This window comes from Plecotus auritus, assembly GCF_963455305.1.
Source record: "Plecotus auritus genome assembly, chromosome: 2".
NCBI lineage: Eukaryota > Metazoa > Chordata > Mammalia > Chiroptera > Vespertilionidae > Plecotus > Plecotus auritus.
The window spans coordinates 199,686,842-199,707,513 of record NC_137771.1 but is presented as its reverse complement, the minus strand read 5'-3'; the positions used below and the strand labels follow the sequence as shown (position 1 = coordinate 199,707,513).

At 41.8% G+C, this 20,672-nt stretch overlaps 1 protein-coding gene across 1 annotated transcript in view; it reads right to left on the bottom strand.

The window, feature by feature from the left end:
* WDR49 (WD repeat domain 49) overlaps positions 1–20,672 on the bottom strand; it is a gene marked incomplete at its 3' end in the record, with an annotated part of 152,809 nt that overhangs the window by 26,404 nt on the left and 105,733 nt on the right. Inside the window, 4 exon segments of the mRNA XM_080654711.1 lie at positions 6,434–6,615; positions 16,313–16,510; positions 17,466–17,653; positions 20,328–20,486. Coding sequence (XP_080510837.1) covers positions 6,434–6,615; positions 16,313–16,510; positions 17,466–17,653; positions 20,328–20,486 — 727 coding nt within the window.

Sequence of the window (20,672 nt, the reverse complement as noted above, 5' to 3'; positions counted from 1 at the left end):
AAGAGTTTTGAGTTTAAAACTTTTGCAAACATGTCTTACATGGAGGTGCAAGAAAGTGGGCCTACTATGGGCTCTGGTAGTCTGGTCATCAATTCTATGAGAAGGAAAGGCTCTAAATGACCAGTCATCCCTCAGTCTTGGATGTAAAGGGAAGAATGATGTGTGGCAAATCCCCCAGTGCCCTACTATGCCTAGAGTAGTGCCTTATACATAGCAGGTACTTGGCAAAATATTTGATCACTTGACTAAGAAACCACTAACTTTTCAACAGGATGCTTTTTGGACAGACAGTATGGAGTAGTGGCACAGAGTACTGACTCTGGAGCCAGAATGCCTGTTGCAGGATCCCTATTTCACCTCTTGCTGGCTGGTAGACACTGGGTGAATCATTTAACCTCTGAGTGCCTTGCTTCCCTGGTCGTGAAACAGGGATCATAATTGTAGCTATCTCTAAGGATTACAGTGACAATTAAATGAGCTAACACATAAAGACCTTAGAACAGTGCCTGAATTATTCTAAGAGCTTAATAAGAGTTGGCTACTATCATGTTAAGTAAAAAAAGACAATTCTTTCTACTCAACGCAGAGAATTCAAATACTCCCTACAGCCAGTTCTAAGACTCCTAGGAACCAGCAGAATGATGAGACAAAAAATAAGGACATAGAGCATTTACAGAAATAATAGTTTGCTGTACAAGTATTTTTAAGACTTAAATTTCAAAAGTTGAGTAGACTTTCATTTGCTTTCATTTGTCATGAATGTGTGTATGATAGTTCTTGCCACAGATTGTTGGTGAAAGGAGACTGTCAGTCCTCAAGTGTTTTATGTCACATAAGACCTGATTTAAAATGAGATTTTATTGCTTTGTGTATTTTTTTTCCCTTATAGTTGGTCATAAATTTTCCAATTTAATGTCTCACGTAAGATCTACTGGCAGAATAATTAAGTAATCAATAGCATATAAAGAATATTAAATATCAGTTCCCTCATCACCATATATAGAATTTAGAACATCATAATTATTTCACATGTCTAAAAACCATTAATTTTAATTATGCCTTCTGCCTATATAAACTTACTGAGAAATAAATGGAAATTTCTGTTTCATTTCCTATCTGGTTTTTAAATCCTGGCTTCTTATAATTAATCCTATCCCCATAAGCAACTTTTTTAATGATAGCCAGAGGAAAATTTATAGATAAAAGCAGTCCGAAAAGACTCACTCTTCATTGTTTTAATATAAGAATGAAGATCAATGAAAGAGACCTCTACAAACGGACAGATTTGACTTTAGCATCAGAGCCATTCTATAATAATAAAAGCATAATATGCTCATTAGACCAGACGTGCTTCTAGACGTCCTTCTGGACAACCTTCTGGATGAAGTCCTGGCTGTGCGGTCCAAGGCAAGCTGCAGTAGCTGCGAGGGCCGAGTGCCTTGCATGAATTTCATGCATCGGGCCTCTAGTTCTATAATAAAGAGCGGTTCAATAACAGAGATGGCGACTGTGAGATGGTGAGCACATCCATAGCAATTATTCAAGAGGAGGCCGGGGATATGCTTCTCTCAAAGCTGTCACAGGAGTTAATTTCATAGACTTCTACTATCTCTCTCAACTTCGCTATTGAAATTTTGAAGGTTAATATGCATGTGAAAAAAATGTTCACTTCTACAAACAATTAAAATATGCAATTTAAAACAATAATGTAAGATTATGGCAACAGTTTTAAGACAATGACAACATTCAGTGTTGGTTCAGAAGGCAGCCATTCTCGTATACACTGGAGAGAGAGCTCATGTGTAGGGGCAGCATTTTAGCAAGATGACCCAAGGGCCTTTAAAACTTTTCACTCAGCAACTCCACCTCAAAGAATTATTCTAATGTTGAATTCAGCTCATTACTCTAACAATTGCATATGAAGGTATTTAAATAAATGTTTTCCCAGTTAAAATTTGTAAACAGTCTACATGTTTGAAAAGAATGGTTAAAAAGCCACATGATACATTTCTAGGGAGTCATTAATGAATGTTGGTGTCTGTGGACACTCATATTAAAAATACAGAAATAAACTTGCTGTATATTTTTGAGTGATAAAACAGGTTATAAATTATGTATACTATATCATTTTTATATGCTGCACATTTATTTATTAGCATAAGTATGCCTAGAACAAGCCAGAAGAGTGAAATTCCTAACTGTTAGCAATGGCTTTGCTACAGGTGATTTCTCTTTACCTTCTTCTTCTTGCTTATTTGTACTTGCAAATTTTCCCTAATGAACATGTATTACTTTTGTATTAAAAATATCCTAAGGTTATATTTTCTAAATTATTTTGTGTGTATTTTTCTAGATTAATTTTGTGTGAAGTCAGAAACCAAAATATTGCCATAAATTAAGAAAAATGCATGTCCACTGTAGTTTTTGCTGCCTATTTTATACTTTATTTCTTCCTCTTTTTTTCATTTTCTAATGGTAATTTTTGTAGAACCTAAGAAAGGGCAAAATCTATTTCTCTGTATCAATTGTTAACTTAGCATTAGGACTTCCTTATTCTCTGAAATTCTATATTCATCTTCATTTCCCCAGGGCTTAAATGGAAAGTGACATTTAAACACCTACCTACTTCTCAGACATAATATTATAAAATACCTTCAGCACTATGGGAAACTGGTATGCATGTATAAACCAGAAGAAAACCTATGCCAAGCTTTTTTTATCCTGGGGATAAAATCTTAGGTGTTAAAATGAGAACACAGTTTTAAATTTTTAAATTGTTTTCTTCATTTTGCCTGCTTCTCCCATTTTTTATTGGCTTTTTCTTTTTGCTTCTCCATCTTTCTTACTGTTTAACTCCTCCATTAAACATACCCCTGCCTGCATATACATATACAAAAAGTGCTTTCCCGCCCCACCCCCCCCCACCTCTTCATCTCTTTAAATTTATTTACATATTTTTTTCATATTTTTGCATATGGACAAGAACTGGTGTGATTCTCTCCTTGGATTTAATCTGATTAGGAAAACAGCACATTCTTTAGAATAATTTTAGGGAGAAAATAATCTGTAATCTCTTCAATATTGGACAGAGGCCAATACAGCTGACAATGACATTGCACCTGTATGTTTTCCACACAAACCTCCTGTGAGAGGTAAGGGATATACCTGACAGTTACTTCTGAGGATACCTTTTTTACCTTTTTCTCTCAATCTGTTTAATAATTCTTAAGTGATATTATTCTATACTATCTCATTACTGCAAAGTCTTAAAATCATTTCAATCCAGTCATCCAAATTAGTTAAAGGCATAATTTTAAAGATCACAGGTATTTTTTGGTGCATTGCTATTTGACAAGATATAGTACAATAGAGATATAGAGATAACTTTGCTTCTTACTGCTGGAAATTTCTCCCAAGGCCTACAGAAACTTACAACCAAGATGAGAAAAATCACTCTGCTGTACACCTAATCTGGAAGAATACAAAGCTCTAGGTTTAAGAGAAATCTGTGAATTTAGAAACCTATGTATCAGCACTAATTTTCATAACACAAAGTGTCATGCAACAATAGTAAATATAACAAGATAAGATAGAAGTCAAGAAAGAAGTAAAAACTTTTACTTTACAAAATTAGTTTTCATTTGTAATGCTAACAGCAAGACACCCATGAAAAACACACATGGTGTCTAAATAAGACAAAGGAAAATCGTTTGGGCAAAAATAAAAAGGATCCCAAATCAATTATATAGAAAAGATTCTTTTATTAACTTTTGGTCGAGAATATGTTTGTATATTTTCAGAAAACAACTCCAAGACCATGTGGATTCCTGCAACAGAGAGGAATTGACAAGTCTGCTCCAACCACGAAGATAAGAGGAGAAACAGTCCAGAGATGGAAGACACTGATGACGCCTTGCCACGATAGCACTCAGCAGCTGTGCGACGCAGCAAGTTGCCTAGGACCAAACCAGAGAGGGTCGGACCTGCATTGCCACCATGTACCCACCATCCAGATATCATTGCTGACATGTACACATAAGGAACTGTTTGACATTGAAATGGGGACTCAGAACTGTTGGACATGGAAATTGGGACTCAAACATTTTTTGTTATTATATGTTTATTTCTAGTCTGCAGAGGCAAGATTTTTTAAAGGAATGAAATGGGGAAAAAATAGATACAGAGGCAAAGAAGCATTGAACAGACTGTCAAACTACAGTGGGAAGGCAGAGGAGGTTGCGGGGGGCGGGGGGGGCTGTAAGAGATCAACCGAAGGACTTGTACGCATGCATATAAGCATAACCAATGGATAAAGAAAACTGGGGGGCGGGGGCAGGTAAAGGCATGTACTGGGGGGAAGGGGAGGCCGGGGGAAGGTCAATGGGGAAGGAAAAAAAAAAAAGGAGACATATGTACTACTATTTGTAATACTTCAAACAATTAAAAAAATAAAATAAAAATACAATTTAAAAAAAAAGAAAGAAAGAAGTAAATAGTTCCAATTGCTATTTTATAATTCTAGGGAAAGGCTGATTAAGAAATAATAATAACAGTTTGTCACAAGGAAGGGAAAATTAATATATTGGCTGAAGTACTCTTAAACAGGAATCTATAAGAATTGCCTTTATTCTTTTAGGGGTGTGACAGGAAGAGAAACAATGATCTATCTGTGTGATCCTGGGTAACTTTATTTCCTGATCTATAACATTGCGTTGGATAGCTGGGTGGGGGCATTTTGTCATATCACAAGTCTTTCCATTCCCAGGATTCTATTAGTATACAGGATTGGTCAAGCTATATTTCTCAATTGAAAAGATCATTCTGCTTGAAAGTAAAATGCCACTTGACATTTCAGCATGCCATAATTCAAGGAAATAGAAGAACAAATACCAAAATGTAATTTAGTGCAACAGAAAGTTTTAAAGGGGCTTTGTTTCCCTTTCTATTTCCCTGTCAGCAGAAGTCCAAAAGGTCTGAAAGCAAAATAATTAATTAAGAAGTAAAACCTGTCCCCATATTCCTGAAATCGCTCCAAAACGAACCTGGTGAAACCCAGGCAACCACCTTTCTAGGATATAAACAGACCAAATATGCAATAACGTAAGAGAGGAGAGGAGGCAGTGTTCACTGAGGCCCACTCCAGAGAGAGTGGAGGGAAGCTTCCCCTTCACTTCTAGCCTGCATTCACACAGTCAGTCAAGGAGTTTAAGGTGCGTTGTCGGCGGAAATCATGAGAGGGACACAGGCTCATTAATGCCTGCCAAAGTCTACAGGCAAAAAGCTGTGGCCGGAGCTACCCAGGTGAGGGGACAACCAGGGAGCAGTTGGTGTGGTGAGGATCCGTGAGCTTTCTATTGGCCAAGCGGAAGTTAGCCCTGGAGGAGTTGTGCAAGAGGGAAGGCCTGCCAAAGCAGGTGTACTGTAACAGAAAAACACGGTGATGTGTATTTCCAGAGGTAACCCCAACCGGGGGGCAGGGAGGGGTAGAGCCACAGGAGACTGGCCAAAGATGCATTGATTTGTAAATGTGCAATGCTGAGGTCTCTGAGTGGGGTTCTCAAAGAACCCACAACGGTACCCCCTTCATGTAAATTATGGACTTTAATTAATAATAAAGTATCAATATTGATTCATCAATTGTAACAAATGGACCACATTAATGCAAGACACTGGGTGGGGTAAGGTGGGGTTTATAGAAACTCTGTACTTTGTGTGCAATTTTTCTACAATCCTGTATACGTATGGCAAAAAATTTTCCTTCAGATTAAAGAAAATACAATGACTAAAAGCATCCTTTCAAAAAATAATAGTTGTTTAATGTAAAAGGTAAAATTAAGAGAGCATGGGTTAGCAAGACTATAGGAAACAAAAGGAATAACTGAAGCTGCCTGGCATGAGAGAGAAAGAGGAATGTAACAATGGGATCTAGCAGAGTGGTGCAAAGAGAAGAAAAGGCTGAAGAGCATGGAAGGAAAGGCCAGAAGCATTCAAAGGCCAGGAGTCATGTCTAATAATCAAAGTTGATCTCTTTCAACTTCTGTCATAGAAACTTCTGTGAAAGTTACCAAAACTAGGACTAAAATCTGACAGACATTCTGAGACATATGCATATATGCATACACACACACACATATTGTTTTTGAGGAAAGAGGCAAGTTTCCACATGTAGATTGTTGATAGAGCAGAAGCAAAGGACTGAAGACACTGAATAGAAATCAAGAATTCAATGGAGGCAAGAAATCAGAACCACATATAACCCCGAAGACATACATTCTCCCCCTGTCACACACAAACCTATCGATCCCCCCAATTTTAGAAAAATCTCAAGGTCATCATTGGACATTGCACAGAGTACAAAAGGAGTTTGGGCCAATCTCACCTAGGTCTTGTCTAGACACCAGTTGACATCTTGGTAACACTTAAAATTACTTACTTGTATGTTGACGCATCTTTGTCTTTTTTATCAAGTAGAGAATGTTCTGTTGGGTCTAAACATGATTCCTCCTTAGAAAGTGAAGCAGTTTCCCTTATGCTTTCTTCTTGAATCTCACTTTCCATTAAATTATTATCCTTCTTAGGGAGAGAAAAACAGCTTTCAATTTGCCAATGCTTTGCCTATAAAAACAAAGAGATTTATTTTTTTCCTTGAACATTCATATGCTACACTATGAATTAAAGTCTTGGGGACACACACAATAAAAGAATAAGACACGGTTTCTGTTCTCCAAAAACTTACAGTCTTATAAGGGAGGATAAGACACATACATGTAACTTTAATAAAGGTAGAAAGTGAGTCATAGAAACAGAAAATCCCTGAAAAGATAATAATGAACTACAAAAAATTGAAATTCTTGCTTTAAAATCCTGAATAGCAAGATGTATATTTACTAAAAAAAAAAAAAGCTTTTGTTGAAGAATTGTCAGATTAATTTTTTATACAACTACTTTCTTTTCATTTTATTTCCTAAAATATCGAGCACCCTTCCCTGAAAATATATGTTATATAATGGTTTTCCAGATCTTGGCTATAATTCTTAATATGTATCCATATACCCAAATGACAATACCAATGACAATCTATTTTATATTTTAAATATAGAATCCATTTCCTTGTCTTCTATCAATTCACATTGTATACACAGGAATGCACCAGAAAACATAGCCAGAGTGACAGAAAGGTAACATCAGGCATCCCCAGGATGTCTGACTGACCTACAAACTGATAACCTTGCCAAAAGGGCATGCAGAGTGAAATGCTGACAGAGGCCAGGAAGATAATGCCAAAGAATGAACCAAGGCTCACCTAAGATGATCAGCGGCAAATGAGATTCGGCCTTACTGAGTTAGAGAGAATTAATTCTACAGGTACTCTCAGGGAATGACATGTTCTTTTTCAAGAGAAGCAAGAAATCTGGATCTTATATAAAATGTTTTCGTTTTTAAATGAGGGCAGCTAAATCAAATTTTAAACACTGGGTGAATAGGAACAAAGTCACTGGCCCCCAGATCAGGAAGAGGAGAGGTACCAATAAAATAACTCTGCACAATCCAACTGTGGTGAGTGCTTAAGGAGAGGCACTGAAGAACTGCACACAGTGTCTAATTTCTTTTTATACCACAATCACCTGACAGTTTCCTGGGATAAATGTATCTCTGTGGTTAAATCATCTCCACTCCCATTTCTCCAACTCTATAAATAGACATACAAAACCACTTACTTTTACAAATCTAACTTGAAAAGCAATCTCTGATCAATAACTATGTTGTAAAAGTGATTCACAGTGATTAAAAACACTTCTTTCATGAAATATGTAGAATCACATTGCATTAAATTTTAAACACTTTAATCAGACTGTATGTGATTTGAAAATTAAGTTTTAACATGGGAACTTAAAATATATTAATGCTTTCCTCCTGTTTTATAACTGCTAACCCAGAATTAATTCAACTAAAAGACAAATGTGTCATTCAAATGTAGGGCAAAAAGGCACTATGCTTTACAAATCAAGTTTGTTCAGTAAAAATTGTTCTGATCCTAGTTATATTTACTAAATGGCTCTCCTTATCTACATATTTCTGCCTGCTTCCCATATCTTACTGTAAAAGGGTGTCTCTTTTTTACACACTCGGAGAAGGACATTCACTGTTACTATTCTCCAGTATCTGCTATTTTTCTGTTTCCATCCTTCCTCCCTCCCTTCCCCTTTCCTGCATTAGTCCCCTGTATCCCTTGGAACAAGTAGCACCCTTATTCAAGACAGCTTGATTTTTTTAATTAATTAATTAATTAATTAATTAATTAAAAATATATTTTATTGATTTTTTACAGAGAGGAAGGGAGAGGGATAGAGAGTCAGAAACATCAATGAGAGAAACATCGATCAGCTGCCTCTTGCACACCCCCCACTGGGTACGTGCCCGCAACCAAGGTACATGCCCTTGACCGGAATCGAACCCAGGACCCTTCAGTCCGCAGGCCGACGCTCTATCCACTGAGCCAAACTGGCCAGGGCAAGACAGATTGATTTTTTTTAAAAGGTCTTAAAAACACCTTTAACAGCTCAAGCAGAAGGGACTAGAAAGCACAGCTGGCCCCGCTTTGCCAGACTTGACTTTGTAAAACTACCCCAACTCTGGTGACTCTTTTTCTGTCTTCCACAGCAGGAAAAAAAAATAATAATTTTCATTCAGGGTTTTGGGGGTTGATGCCCTTCAAAATACAAAAGACTTTATGAAAGGGCGGGGAGAGACCAACTCCATGTTCCCTTTGTTCCTTGTCCTCCACCTCGTGGAGTCAGGTTCCCGCCCTAGAACCTCGATTAAAGGCTCTTTGCTTTTGCATCGGACTCGGCTCCCTCGTGGTCTTTGGGGATCACGAAATCTGGGCATAACATTTGGGGGCTTGTCTGGGATCCCCAAGACCCTCAAGGGACCCCCGATCTGAAGAGTCTGACTGGCCACGGTAGGTGTCTGTCTGTTCCTTGTCTCTTTTGTGTGAGCTCATTTCTGGATCTCTGGCAGTGCCCAAAGCGGTCTAGGTGGACGCACCGGAGGACCACGGGTGGGAGAAATTGGGAGACGTCCCGATCCTCCTTCAGGAGGGACGTGTATTCCCCTCGAACCTCTGGGACGAGGTGGGTCGCTCCCACCGATGGCATGAGGCCGTCGTCCGCACTTTCGGTTTTATCAGTTTTGTTCCAACAGACTCGCATTGGAAAGCTTGTCTCAAGGGCCCTTTGTTTGTCTGCGTCTGTGTTTTTCTGTTTTGTTTTGTGGACTCTCTCTCTCTCTTTTTTTTTTTTAAATATATTTTATTGATTTTTCACAGAGAGGAAGGAAGAGGGATAGAGAGTTAGAAACATCGATGAGAGAGAAACATCAACCAGCCGCCTCCTGCACACCCCCTACTGGGGATGTGCCCGCAACCAAGGTACATGCCCTTGACCGGAATCGAACCTGGGACCTTTCCGTCCGCAGGCCGATGCTCTATCCACTGAGCCAAACCAGCCAGGGCTTGTGGACTCTCTTGACGGACATCATGGGACAGACTCAAACCACTCCTTTAAGCATTATGGTTGATCATTTCAAAGAGGTTAAGGGAAGAGCTAGCAACCTAGTGTAAAGGTCCGGAAGGGACGGTGGTAAACTTTTTGTTCTAGGGAGTGGCCGACTTTTAGTGTCGGGTGGCCGCCGGAGGGGACCTTCGACCTCCCCACCATCCACCGGGTGAGGGACATCGTCTCTCAGCCCAAGAAGGGACATCCTGATCAACTCCCTTACATTATTACTTGGCAGGACCTCGTGGAAGATCCACCCTCCTGGCTTAAGCCCTTTCTGTCCCCGCGCCCCCTGGAGCTGAAACCCATACTTGCTTTGCAGGAAATGGAGAAGGTGAAGGAGAAGAAGGACCTCACCCCGCCATCAGCTCCCCTCTACCCTGTCTTTCAGGGGGGAACTGAAGAGGAACTAATCTTTCCTCCCTCATATCAGCCCCCTAGGAGTCCACAGGGGGGGCGATCCTTCCACGAGAGGAGAAGCAGACACCATGGGGAGCGGAGTTCCGGGAGCGGCTGGGGGCGGAGTTCCGGGAGCGGCTGCAGTTCCAGTGGGAAGCCCGCCTCTTACTAGACAAAGGGCTCAGAGGGAACTGTCTGTCACAGCCCCCGACTCCACTATTAAAACCCTACCTTTATGAGCTGCGGGACCCCCAGATGCAGATGGCAATCAACCCCATCACTATTGGCCTTTTGCCACTAGTGACCTTTACAATTGGAAGTCTCAGAATCCTAAGTTCTCTGAGAAGCCAGCAGGGCTTATTGATCTGTTAGATTCTGTCCTTTTCACCCACCAGCCCACGTGGGATGACTGCCAACAGCTTTTACAGGTCCTGTTCACAACTGAGGAGAGGGAAAGAATCCTCAATGAGGCCCGGAAAGTGTTTCCAGGCATGGACGGGAACCCAACCACCAACCTGGTCCAGATAGATGTCTCTTTTCCCTTAACTAGGCCTGAATGGGATTTCAACATGGCAGAAGGTAAGAAGAGGCTCCGGGTCTACCGCCAGACTCTAATGGGGGGTCTCTGAATGGCTGCTAGAAAGCCAACTAATTTGGCCAAGGTAGGGAATGTTCAGTAGGAAAGGGATGAGTCTCCAGCTGTCTTTTTAGAACGGATCATGGAGGCATACCGCACCTACACTCCCATGAATCCAGAAGCTCCTGAAAACAAGGCAGCTGTGATCATAAGCTTTGTAAACCAATCGGCTGGGGATATTAAAAAGAAACTGCAAAAAGTAGATAGGTTGGGGGAGAAGAGTTTAAAGGACCTACTGGAGGTAGCCGAGAAGGTGTATAATAACAGGGAGCCCCCGGAAGAAAGGCAGGCTCACGCTGCGGCGGCTGCGAGCAGCAAACAAACCCGAGACCTAGCTAAGATCCTGCTCGCCACCACAGTGGACTCTTCCAAGGAACGGAACTGCCGTCTCCGCCGACTCGCTGGCAACCAGGAGGACGGTAAGGGGACGGCCCGGGGCAGGAGGCGGAAGCTGCAGAAAGATCAGTGTGCTTACTGTAGGGAGATAGGGCACTGGAAACAAGAGTGCCCAAAAAGAGCCAGCAAAAAGGGAGGCGAAGCGGATCGAGTGAAGGTCCTTGAGCTAGATGAACTGAGTAATTAGGGGAGTCGGGGTTCGGACCCCCTCCCCGAGCCCAGGGTAACTCTTAGAGTGGAGGGGACCCCCATTGACTTCCTTGTCGACACCGGAGCGCAACACTCGGTCCTCCGTATGCCTCAAGGAAAATTAACAAATAAGTCATCTTGGGTACAAGGGGCAACTGGTAATAGCCAGTATTCATGGACTACCCGAAAAATGGTGGATTTAGGGATGGGCTGGGTATCCTACTCTTTTATGGTAATTCCGGAATGTCCCTACCCACTGTTAGGACGAGACTTGCTCACTAAGATCAGAGCTCAGATAACTTTCAGACAAGGGGGGCCTCAGGTTACTGATGGCAAGGGCCACCCCATTCAGGTCCTGACCATAAGGCTGGAGGATGAGTACCTGCTTCACCAAAAAGCCTCTCCAATAGAGGGCAGCACGGACGAATGGCTGCAAGAGTTCCCTACAGCTTGGGCGGAGACAGGGGGAGTGGGGCTCGCCGCCCACAGGGCCCCAATCCTGGTAGAGTTAAAACCAGGGGAAGGCCCGGTGAGAATCAAACAGTACCCCATGCCTCAGGAAGCCCGGAGGGGAATTCAGCCACACATTCGGAGACTGAGGGGTCTAGGGGTGCTGGTCCCCTGCCAGTCTGCCTGGAACAACCCCTTCCTGCCAGTCAAGAAGCCCCACACGAATGACTACCGGCCAGTACAGCACCTCCGGGATGTAAATAAAAGAGTTATGGACATACATCCAACGGTCCCCAACCCATACACTCTCTTAAGCTCTCTGGTGCCCTCCCGTGTCTGGTATACTGTGTTAGATTTGAAGGATGCCTTTTTCAGTTTACCGCTGACACCCTGCAATAAACCCCTGTTCGCCTTCGAGTGGCATGATCCGGAAGAGGGCTACAGTGGACAACTGACGTGGACTTGGTTGCCTCAGGGGTTCAAGAACTCGCCCACCATCTTCGACGAGGCCCTGCATGAGGACCTGGAAATCCTAGAGCAAGTGCATGGGCTCCGGAAGGACCTGACCTACCAGCCCCTTCCAGATGCAGATGTCACCTGGTTCACGATGGAAGCAGCTTCGTACGGGATGGGAGCAGGTATGCAGGTGCAGCTGTAGTCACTGAAACGGACACTGTATGGGCAGAGGCTCTGCCCTCCAGGACGTCAGCCCAGAGAGCAGAGCTTGTGGCCCTCACCAAGGCCCTGACACTGGGAGCTGGAAAGCGGCTCAACATCTACACAGACAGCTGGTATGCATTCGCCACCGCTCATGTTCATGGGGCAATCTACCAAGAGAGAGGGTTACTAACAGCAGAGGGGAGGACTATAAAGAATAAACAGGAGATACTCGACTTACTCTCAGCTAAATTGGCCATCATACACTGCCAAGGACACCAGAAGGCTGACGACCCAGTGGCAAGAGGAAACTGCAGGGCTGACCAGGCGGCCAAGGCAGTAGCCCTTTCTCCGATCCCCACCATGGCCCTACAGCTCCCAGACCCAGGAGACCCAGTTCTGCCAGTTCAGCCAGGATATTCCCTGGAGGAGTTACAGTGCATTAGGAAGCTTCCCCAAGCAAAGGAGGAGAAGGGGTGATGGTATATGCTGGAAGTCATCTTGCCCAGGTACGGTTTTCCCACTGAGATAGGGTCAGACAATGGACCAGCTTTTGTCTCGCAGGTAACACAGGCAGTGGCCAAGGCCATTGGGGCAAATTGGAAATTGCATTGCGCTTATAGGCCCCAAAGCTCAGGGCAAATAGAGAGGATGAATAGAACTCTAAAAGAGACCCTTACCAAATTGACCATGGAGACTGGCAGGGACTGGGTGGCTCTCCTTCCATATGCCCTTTACCGGGTTAGGAACTCCCCCTACACCCTGGGTTTTACTCCTTATGAGATCATGTTCGGCCAGCCACCTCCTATTATACCTAACCTTAAAGCCGAATTTCTTACAGAATTTGAAAGTCAAGAACTGTTTCTTTCCTTGAGAGGGCTCCAGAGGGCGCACGAGGACATTTGGCCGCACCTCCTTGCTATCTACGAGACCGGCCCAGCCCCGACTCCTCATCAGTATAAGCCCGGGGACTGGGTCTACGTCAAGAGACACCGTCAGGAGACCCTTGAGCCACGTTGGAAGGGTCCCTACGTCGTGGTGCTGACGACCCCCACTGCTCTCAAGGTAGACCGCGCCGTGACCTGGGTCCATCACACTCACGTCCGGTCAGCGGACCCATCTGTGATCCGGGAAGACTTCGTCACCAAATGGAGCATCGATCGAGATCAACGCAACCCGCTCAAGCTCAAGCTACGGCGTGCTTGGCCTGCCTGATGCTGGTAACCTTACTCGCGATCACTCCTGCTAGCGGGAGCCCCCACACTCCCTATAATGTTACCTGGCAAATTATAGACACCAACTCAGGGGTAATTCTCAATCAGACTTCTCAAGCCCATCCCAAAGGCATTTGGTTCCCTGAGCTGCGGGTGGACCTTCAGACTCTCTTTCCCAGAATCTACCCCCCATCGTACTGTACAGCTGCTGCAATAGGCGCAGGGATTAAGGACTCAAAACCATTAAGGACCGCCTATTTCTACGTCTGCCCCGAGCACTTGCGAACTTGGCCCCGGGAAAAGAACCCTTGTGGAGGCACTGGAGACTATTTCTGTGCTTCCTGGTCATGCATCTCAACTGGACACATTCGGTGGGAGGCCCCGAGGAAGGGTGACCTGATCACCGTTGGACGGCCGCCTGCCCCACCTTGTCCCCCGAGAGGCTGTAGCCACTGTAACCCCATGAGCATTTCCTTCACGGGAGAGGGAAGGAAGGCCACCGGATGGGACACCGGGAAGACTTGGGGACTCCGATTTTATCAGTGCAGGGAATTTGGGATGGTGTACCCTCGTGACCCAGGAATGTTGTTCAGTAGAAATACAAACCGACCCATGATTGGGCCTGTAAGTTTCAAGACAAGGGGGGAATGAAAGGGTGGGGAGAGACCGACTCCATATTCCCTTTGTTCCATGTCCTCCACCTGGTGGAGTCAGGTTCCCGCCCTAGAACCTCTCCAAGAGCCCAACCCACACTTTTGAATTAGCCAGTAGAAATGCAAGAGGAAAGTAAGCCGTGCCCTGCCCCCATGTGCAACCTGACCCCGACCAATCAGCGGAGGCCACACTATCTCACCCCTCCTACCTCTCCCAGGCCCCCTATAAATCAGCGCGTTTGGGGTCTGGGGCTCTCTCTCCACCTCGCCACTGTGCCGGGTGTGTGTGTGTGTGTGTGTGTGTGTGTGTGTGTGTGTGTGTGTGTGTGACTGAGTTCGAGCTAGCTCGATTAAAGGCTCTTTGCTTTTGCATCGGACTCGGCTCCCTCGTGGTCTTTGGGGATCACGAAATCTGGGCATAACATTTACAAAACAACTAAGGAAAAATATCAAGGCATAAAAATGAACAGTTTACTAGCACATACTTCTTAATTAAAATAAAATTTAGGTACAGACTTTGTTTGGTGGGCACAGTTTTTATGGCACCCACACATACGTAGAAGAGTCTTACTTTTGCTTCAACCCCAACTGGGAGACTTATATTCCAGATGTCACCCGCTTGATGATGCTTTGATTACCTGTCATTCTAACCTCACCTCATCTCATGTGAACCCATGTGGCCTGTCTGTACAACAATGTTGGCATTGCATTAACTTCTCAACTGCCCGAAACTGCTTTCCACCTCTTTGTGTGTTCAGAATGCCAGCGTGCCCCACACTGCCTCACTCACTACACACCTACGCACACTCATTTGATTCCCACTCAGATGCTGTTCTCCCTGAGAAAGTTCAGCACATGCCTCATTTGCAGAGCAGAAGAGACAATGCCGCTCTTGAGCGTTACACTGAGACTCCCTGGGTACTCGGCCAACCGTGGGTTCACCTCCCCAGATTATTTTCTGACTTACCCTCACCCTTCACATCCTGAAGGGCTGTACAGAGTTCTTTCCACACAGGTTGACATCATCAAACTGACTTCACGCATAGCACAACAACAGCCTTTGTCTTCCAACACGAAGAGAACTGCTTTGTACTCTCACGGCATGAGAATGGCACCCGAGGTGGCTGAATGGAACCAAGCCAACCAGCCAGACAGAAATGAAAGTGTCTCTGTAACCTCACACCACCATGTTCAAACAGTACTGGTTGAAACAGATCAAACCAAGATTTTGTTCCCAAGGGCACAAAAGGAACAGGAGCAGAGGTCCCATAAAAACAAACTGAATAAAGAACCGAGATGTGAGAAGATGAATGGTTCCTTTTGTCCATTCCCCCACTTTGGTATTTTTCCCTCTACAAATGAGAATTTACTTTCATGGGAGCACAGGGTTAAAAAGCATGAACTCTGACATACGCCAGCTTGAGTTGAAAGCAAAACCCTACCATTTATTAGTTTCTGTGAGCTCGGTACCTCTGTTTCCTCACCTGTAAAACGGTACTAATGAAAGCTCTTCCATAATGGATGGGCAATTGTGAAGATTACATTAGATTATTCATATAGAGATCTGAGAACAGTACCCCGGGAATACAGGCAAAACTCAACAAATGTTAGCTATTATTATTTTCACAAGAGTAAAACAGATGATGAAGAGCAAGGTTTGTTTTTTCTAAAATGTTCTATTTGATTACCATGATCATTACTTGATAGTGACAGTCATCTGTTTCATATAACACGCTAATATTCTCCACATTGTATTTTTACTCAATTTTGAAATTGAAAGAATCCACTTATTTTAGAGGAGAATTTTTTTCTCAAAAATACTGGAACACGTTTAGCTGCACAGACCATCTTTTCCTGTCTCTGGTGTCCTCCACTGGATGGAACTGCCATGGTTAATGGTAAACAGGATGAGAGATGCCATGGTTAATGGTTTAGCTGCACAGACCATCTTTTCCTGTCTCTGGTGTCCTCCACTGGATGGAACTTCCATGGTTAATGGTAAACAGGACGAGAGATGCCTAAAGCTACAGCTCCAGAATGGAAGTCAGTTCTTTCGTGACTAATGAACATCAACAGCTGATGAGATTCAAATGGAAATCAGCCCAAGTTCATACTAAATGTCAAGTAAATACTAGAATAATAAACAAGCAATATTTCTACCTGACCGAAGATGTAGACAGGTGCGCCGCAGACATCAGTCACACAAACGCTGCAGTCTGTAGAGCATGAGACAATCAGCAAACTGTCACACGGCTCACACATCTCTAAGGAACTTATCTGGTCTTCATGCAGTTGGAACGATCTTATCAGAGTTGGGGCCTGTGTGGTTTTGCTCTTACTAGAATTGAGACAGTACTCCTGAATAAAAAGAAATGCCAGAATTTTAAAGAGTCCAAATATGAAATTATCACAGTGACATAATACTTCTTTTTTAAAAAGTCTGATACAGGAATGAAAAGTAGGTCCATTTGGGAACAATAATCTGTGATCCAAATGCAAAAGAATAGTTCATGGTAACAGAGGTTAGAAAAATGACACTAACAAACAACGGTTTCTACCTGATCTAACTTGAAAAATTGAAAGAAAGGAAAGAGGGGGAGAGGAAAGATGAAAAGAAAATAATGAAAAGTAAAGTCAGCTATTTGATAACAGGGGAACTTTATCAGATATAGGTAGTCACATATTATACAACTTTATAATATTATTAGAAAATTGATGAGGTAATCGGTGACACAAAAATCCCACATTAATTCAGGATGACAATAATGTTAGGTGAAGGACCAGTACTCCATTTAAATTATGTTTAAAGTCTTGTTTCAGAGAAGGTATATCCAAATTATCTATGCTCAAATGATGCTGCACTACCTTACTGACAATATTGCATTTGTAAATTGGGTGATTGACTTGAGTATATGTTAAGAAAAGATTTTTAATACTACGGAAAATCTGGTTTTCTCTATAAATTATTTAAAAGGAGTCTCTGAAAAAAAAATAAAAATAAAAAAATAAAAGAAGTCTCTACTCAATACATGTAAATGTTTCTTTTAAAATACTCAGACTGCCAGGGCGATCACCTTGTAAGTTATATAAATAGTCTAACCACTATGCTATACATCTAAAACTACTATAATATTGATTGTCAACGGTTATTTAAAATTTTTTAAATTAAAAATAATTGCTGTAAAAATAAATAAAATACTCAGAATGAATATTTCTTCTTTTATCTAGGAAACAGACAAGACTAGATTCCTAGTTATCTGCAACAAAAGACAGTCAAAAATAATAAAGTGGATGTAGACTGTTTTCAAATCACCTCTATATTCCAGATTTTCAAACATCCATCAAGATCTCCTGTGGCGAGGTATCGATTCAGTTTATCAGTAGCCATAATAATAGATCCAACACCACTATGAGCCAAAAATTCAGCCAGAAGTTGTTTCTTAAATGTATCCCAGAGTCTGACATACCCAGATCCTCCACATGACACCAAGTTAGCACCTCCTGACAGGAAAAGAATCACCTAGTTAGGAAGCTGCGACTACAATGATTACAGAAGCAACTTCAGTGGCTTCCCCTGTGAAAGCATGGCATTGTAGAGGTGGGTAGCCCTGAGATCAATTCCCAGCACTTTAATTCTCTCAAATATAAAATTGAGATAACTCTATGATAACTTCACTGGGTTATGTTGAATATTAAATGAAATAGGACATATAAGATGCTCCATTAAATTTAGTTCCCTTTCCTTCATTCATTATTTTGATATTATTTGGGTTTTTAAAATTTAGACAGAATTAATTTATTCCTTCAAATAAACTTATAAGACATTAATTGCAACTTGATGATAATCTGATTACATAAAACCCAACTTTTTTCATAATGTATTGGACACAAATACCAAAGAAGTAAAGCTCCTTATGCATAGATCTGGCTGCATATATGTAGCAATAGCAGCATAATCATTGATTTCTCTGTATAGCAGCATGCTTATGCTGGAGGCTAAGACCGACAAGCAGTTAGCATAATTATGCAAGAAGTCCACTGGAAGGCTAATGGACTTTGATATTCAGCAAGGGCTGAAAATCAGCATAATATTGCCCTGCTTTTGGCTGAATGGCTGAAGGCAATCCTAACCTGATAATCCTTTTATTGTTTACCAAACTTTACCATTGATATGCCTGTTTGCTTTGCTAAAGGGCAAATGTGTATTCTAGTAAATAAAAGTTCATGGGTCCGGGTTTCAGAGAATCTCTCCACTAAAGAGTAAAGTCTCCGCCTGTTCCCCCATGCCTTCTAAATTTGTATTTCTTGTCTAGTGTATTCATTTGAGTGCAGCCCGTTTTCCAGATCCTGAATCCTTGCTGCAAAAGGTTGTGGCATTCACAGCTTAGAATCCTATTTATGAGCTTATTTTTAAATTTTTAATCAATAATTTATTGTAAGCTCTCATGAGACACTTTTTTGGTTCATAGGCCTAGAACTAACCTTTCATTTTCCATTTGAATATGCTTTGTAGAAGCACTTTATCTAAATTATTCTGTGGCAAAGTTCCTATTATTATTTGATAAATCTGTAAATGACTTTCAATTTGCTTCACAAATGTACTGCCGATTAACAATCATATCTGTTTAAAGTAGAAATAATAGCATGTAGCTGCTTCAGTGGAAACAATTTAGGAACACTGATAACATTAAGAAGAATTAGTCTGGAGAGCAATTTCAGGATAATAGTTCATATTGTGAGTATAAGTGAGTTCCAGAAAATAGAAAGTTTTAGAATATGTTTCAAAGTCTACTCTAAATATTCCACGGTGCTTCTAAAGCTTTATAGGATTATAAATGTCAGTTTTAATGTTGAAAAATTTTATATGAAAATCATGCAGATTTTCTACTTATAAATTGAATATGGACAAACGAATATAGAAAACATAGTGCAGCCCAGGCAGTGTGGCTCAGTGGTTGAGAGTCGACCTATGAACCAGAGGTCATGGTTTGATTCCTGGTCAGGGTTTGATTGGGGGTCCAGTGTGGGGTGTGCAGGAGGCAGCTGATCAATGATCCTCTCATCATGGATGTTTGTATTTCTCTCTCCCTCTCCCTTCCTCTCTGAAATAAATAAAAAAATATGTATATATTTTTAAAAAGAAAACATATAAAAGATATGTTGTTTTAAACATATAACACATATATGTCTAGATTCCTAATGTTAAGAAAAAGCACTTTTAACATATATATATATATATATATATATATATATATATATATATATATATTTTAGATAAAAAGTAAAAAATATGCATTATTCTCAAAGGGATATTTTTATTTTGGGTAAGCACAGGCTGAATCAACACTAAGATATCATAGCCATTGAAAACAGAGGAGAAATTAAGAAAATGTTTATTTCATCTGTATTTTATTAAATAACTACAGTAAATGATGTGGCAGCACCCGTGTTCACATACCTCTCAGCAGAAGCTCTAACCAGGACTCTGATGCACAGCTGGTAAAGATACCCAAAGTGTAAGTTCCTCTCCAAATTATTAAGACAAAAAGTAGGCAGTTATTTTAAATTTTGCTATTGCCTCCAATCTCCAAGTTTCTCACTATTTGCTCCCAGCCCATCTGAACCAGGTGCCAGTGCTGTCAGCCTTGGACTCCTGCGTTCTGCTGCATGTAGACCTAAGCTCACCTCATATATTTGGAGCATTTTTCTTCTTTTTAATTTTTTGAAATTAAATTTATAGGACTGGCATTGGTTAATAAAAATTGTATAGGTGTCAAGTGTACAATTCTATGATATAGCATCTGATATTGCGTATTTCTTACTGTGCCCTCTGTCCTACCAAACCTCTTCATGTCATGGCTGGAACACCAATTCTGATTGTTGCCCATATTAAGTAGCTTGCCAGAGTTTTTCTCACTCTGATTCTGGCATATGCAATACTGTATATATTGCTGATGGCTTCTAGTCTGGTTCCTATTCTTGGACCCATCCTCTAGAACCGTAACCTCATTCACGGTCAAGACCTCCCATGGCCCAGTACTGACTGTCAGCTAGACACAGTCAAACTCTACAGTGCTTAGATACAATTAGATTGAATTCTTTTTATTGCACCCTTTTCCAACATTTTACAATAGACCAAAGCACTCTGCAGTCAAAATAGAAGTACACAGTTTACCTGTCGCTGCAATGTTTTTTCTGGCTTCAAGGAAGCAAAGCCTCATCACAGCATTATCCCACTCAGTGCCAGTCTCAGAGGAGCTGGCTCCCAGGGTAGCCTGCTCTGCTGGGGGCCGGCTGGAGCCGCTCCTCCCAGCACTGAGGAGCTCTTGAGGCTCTGTATTTGTGACAGAGACAAAGCCAGGTGTCTTAATGAACAGAAACATCTGCTTTTCAAACAAATGCTTATGAACAATAGGCCCACTTCATCACAGTATCAGATGGCCCCATCAAGTCTCAGAATAGGTTTCCACTCAATATCCATCCAGCCTTCTGCTATTCACTTTCTCAACCCCAACTTGGA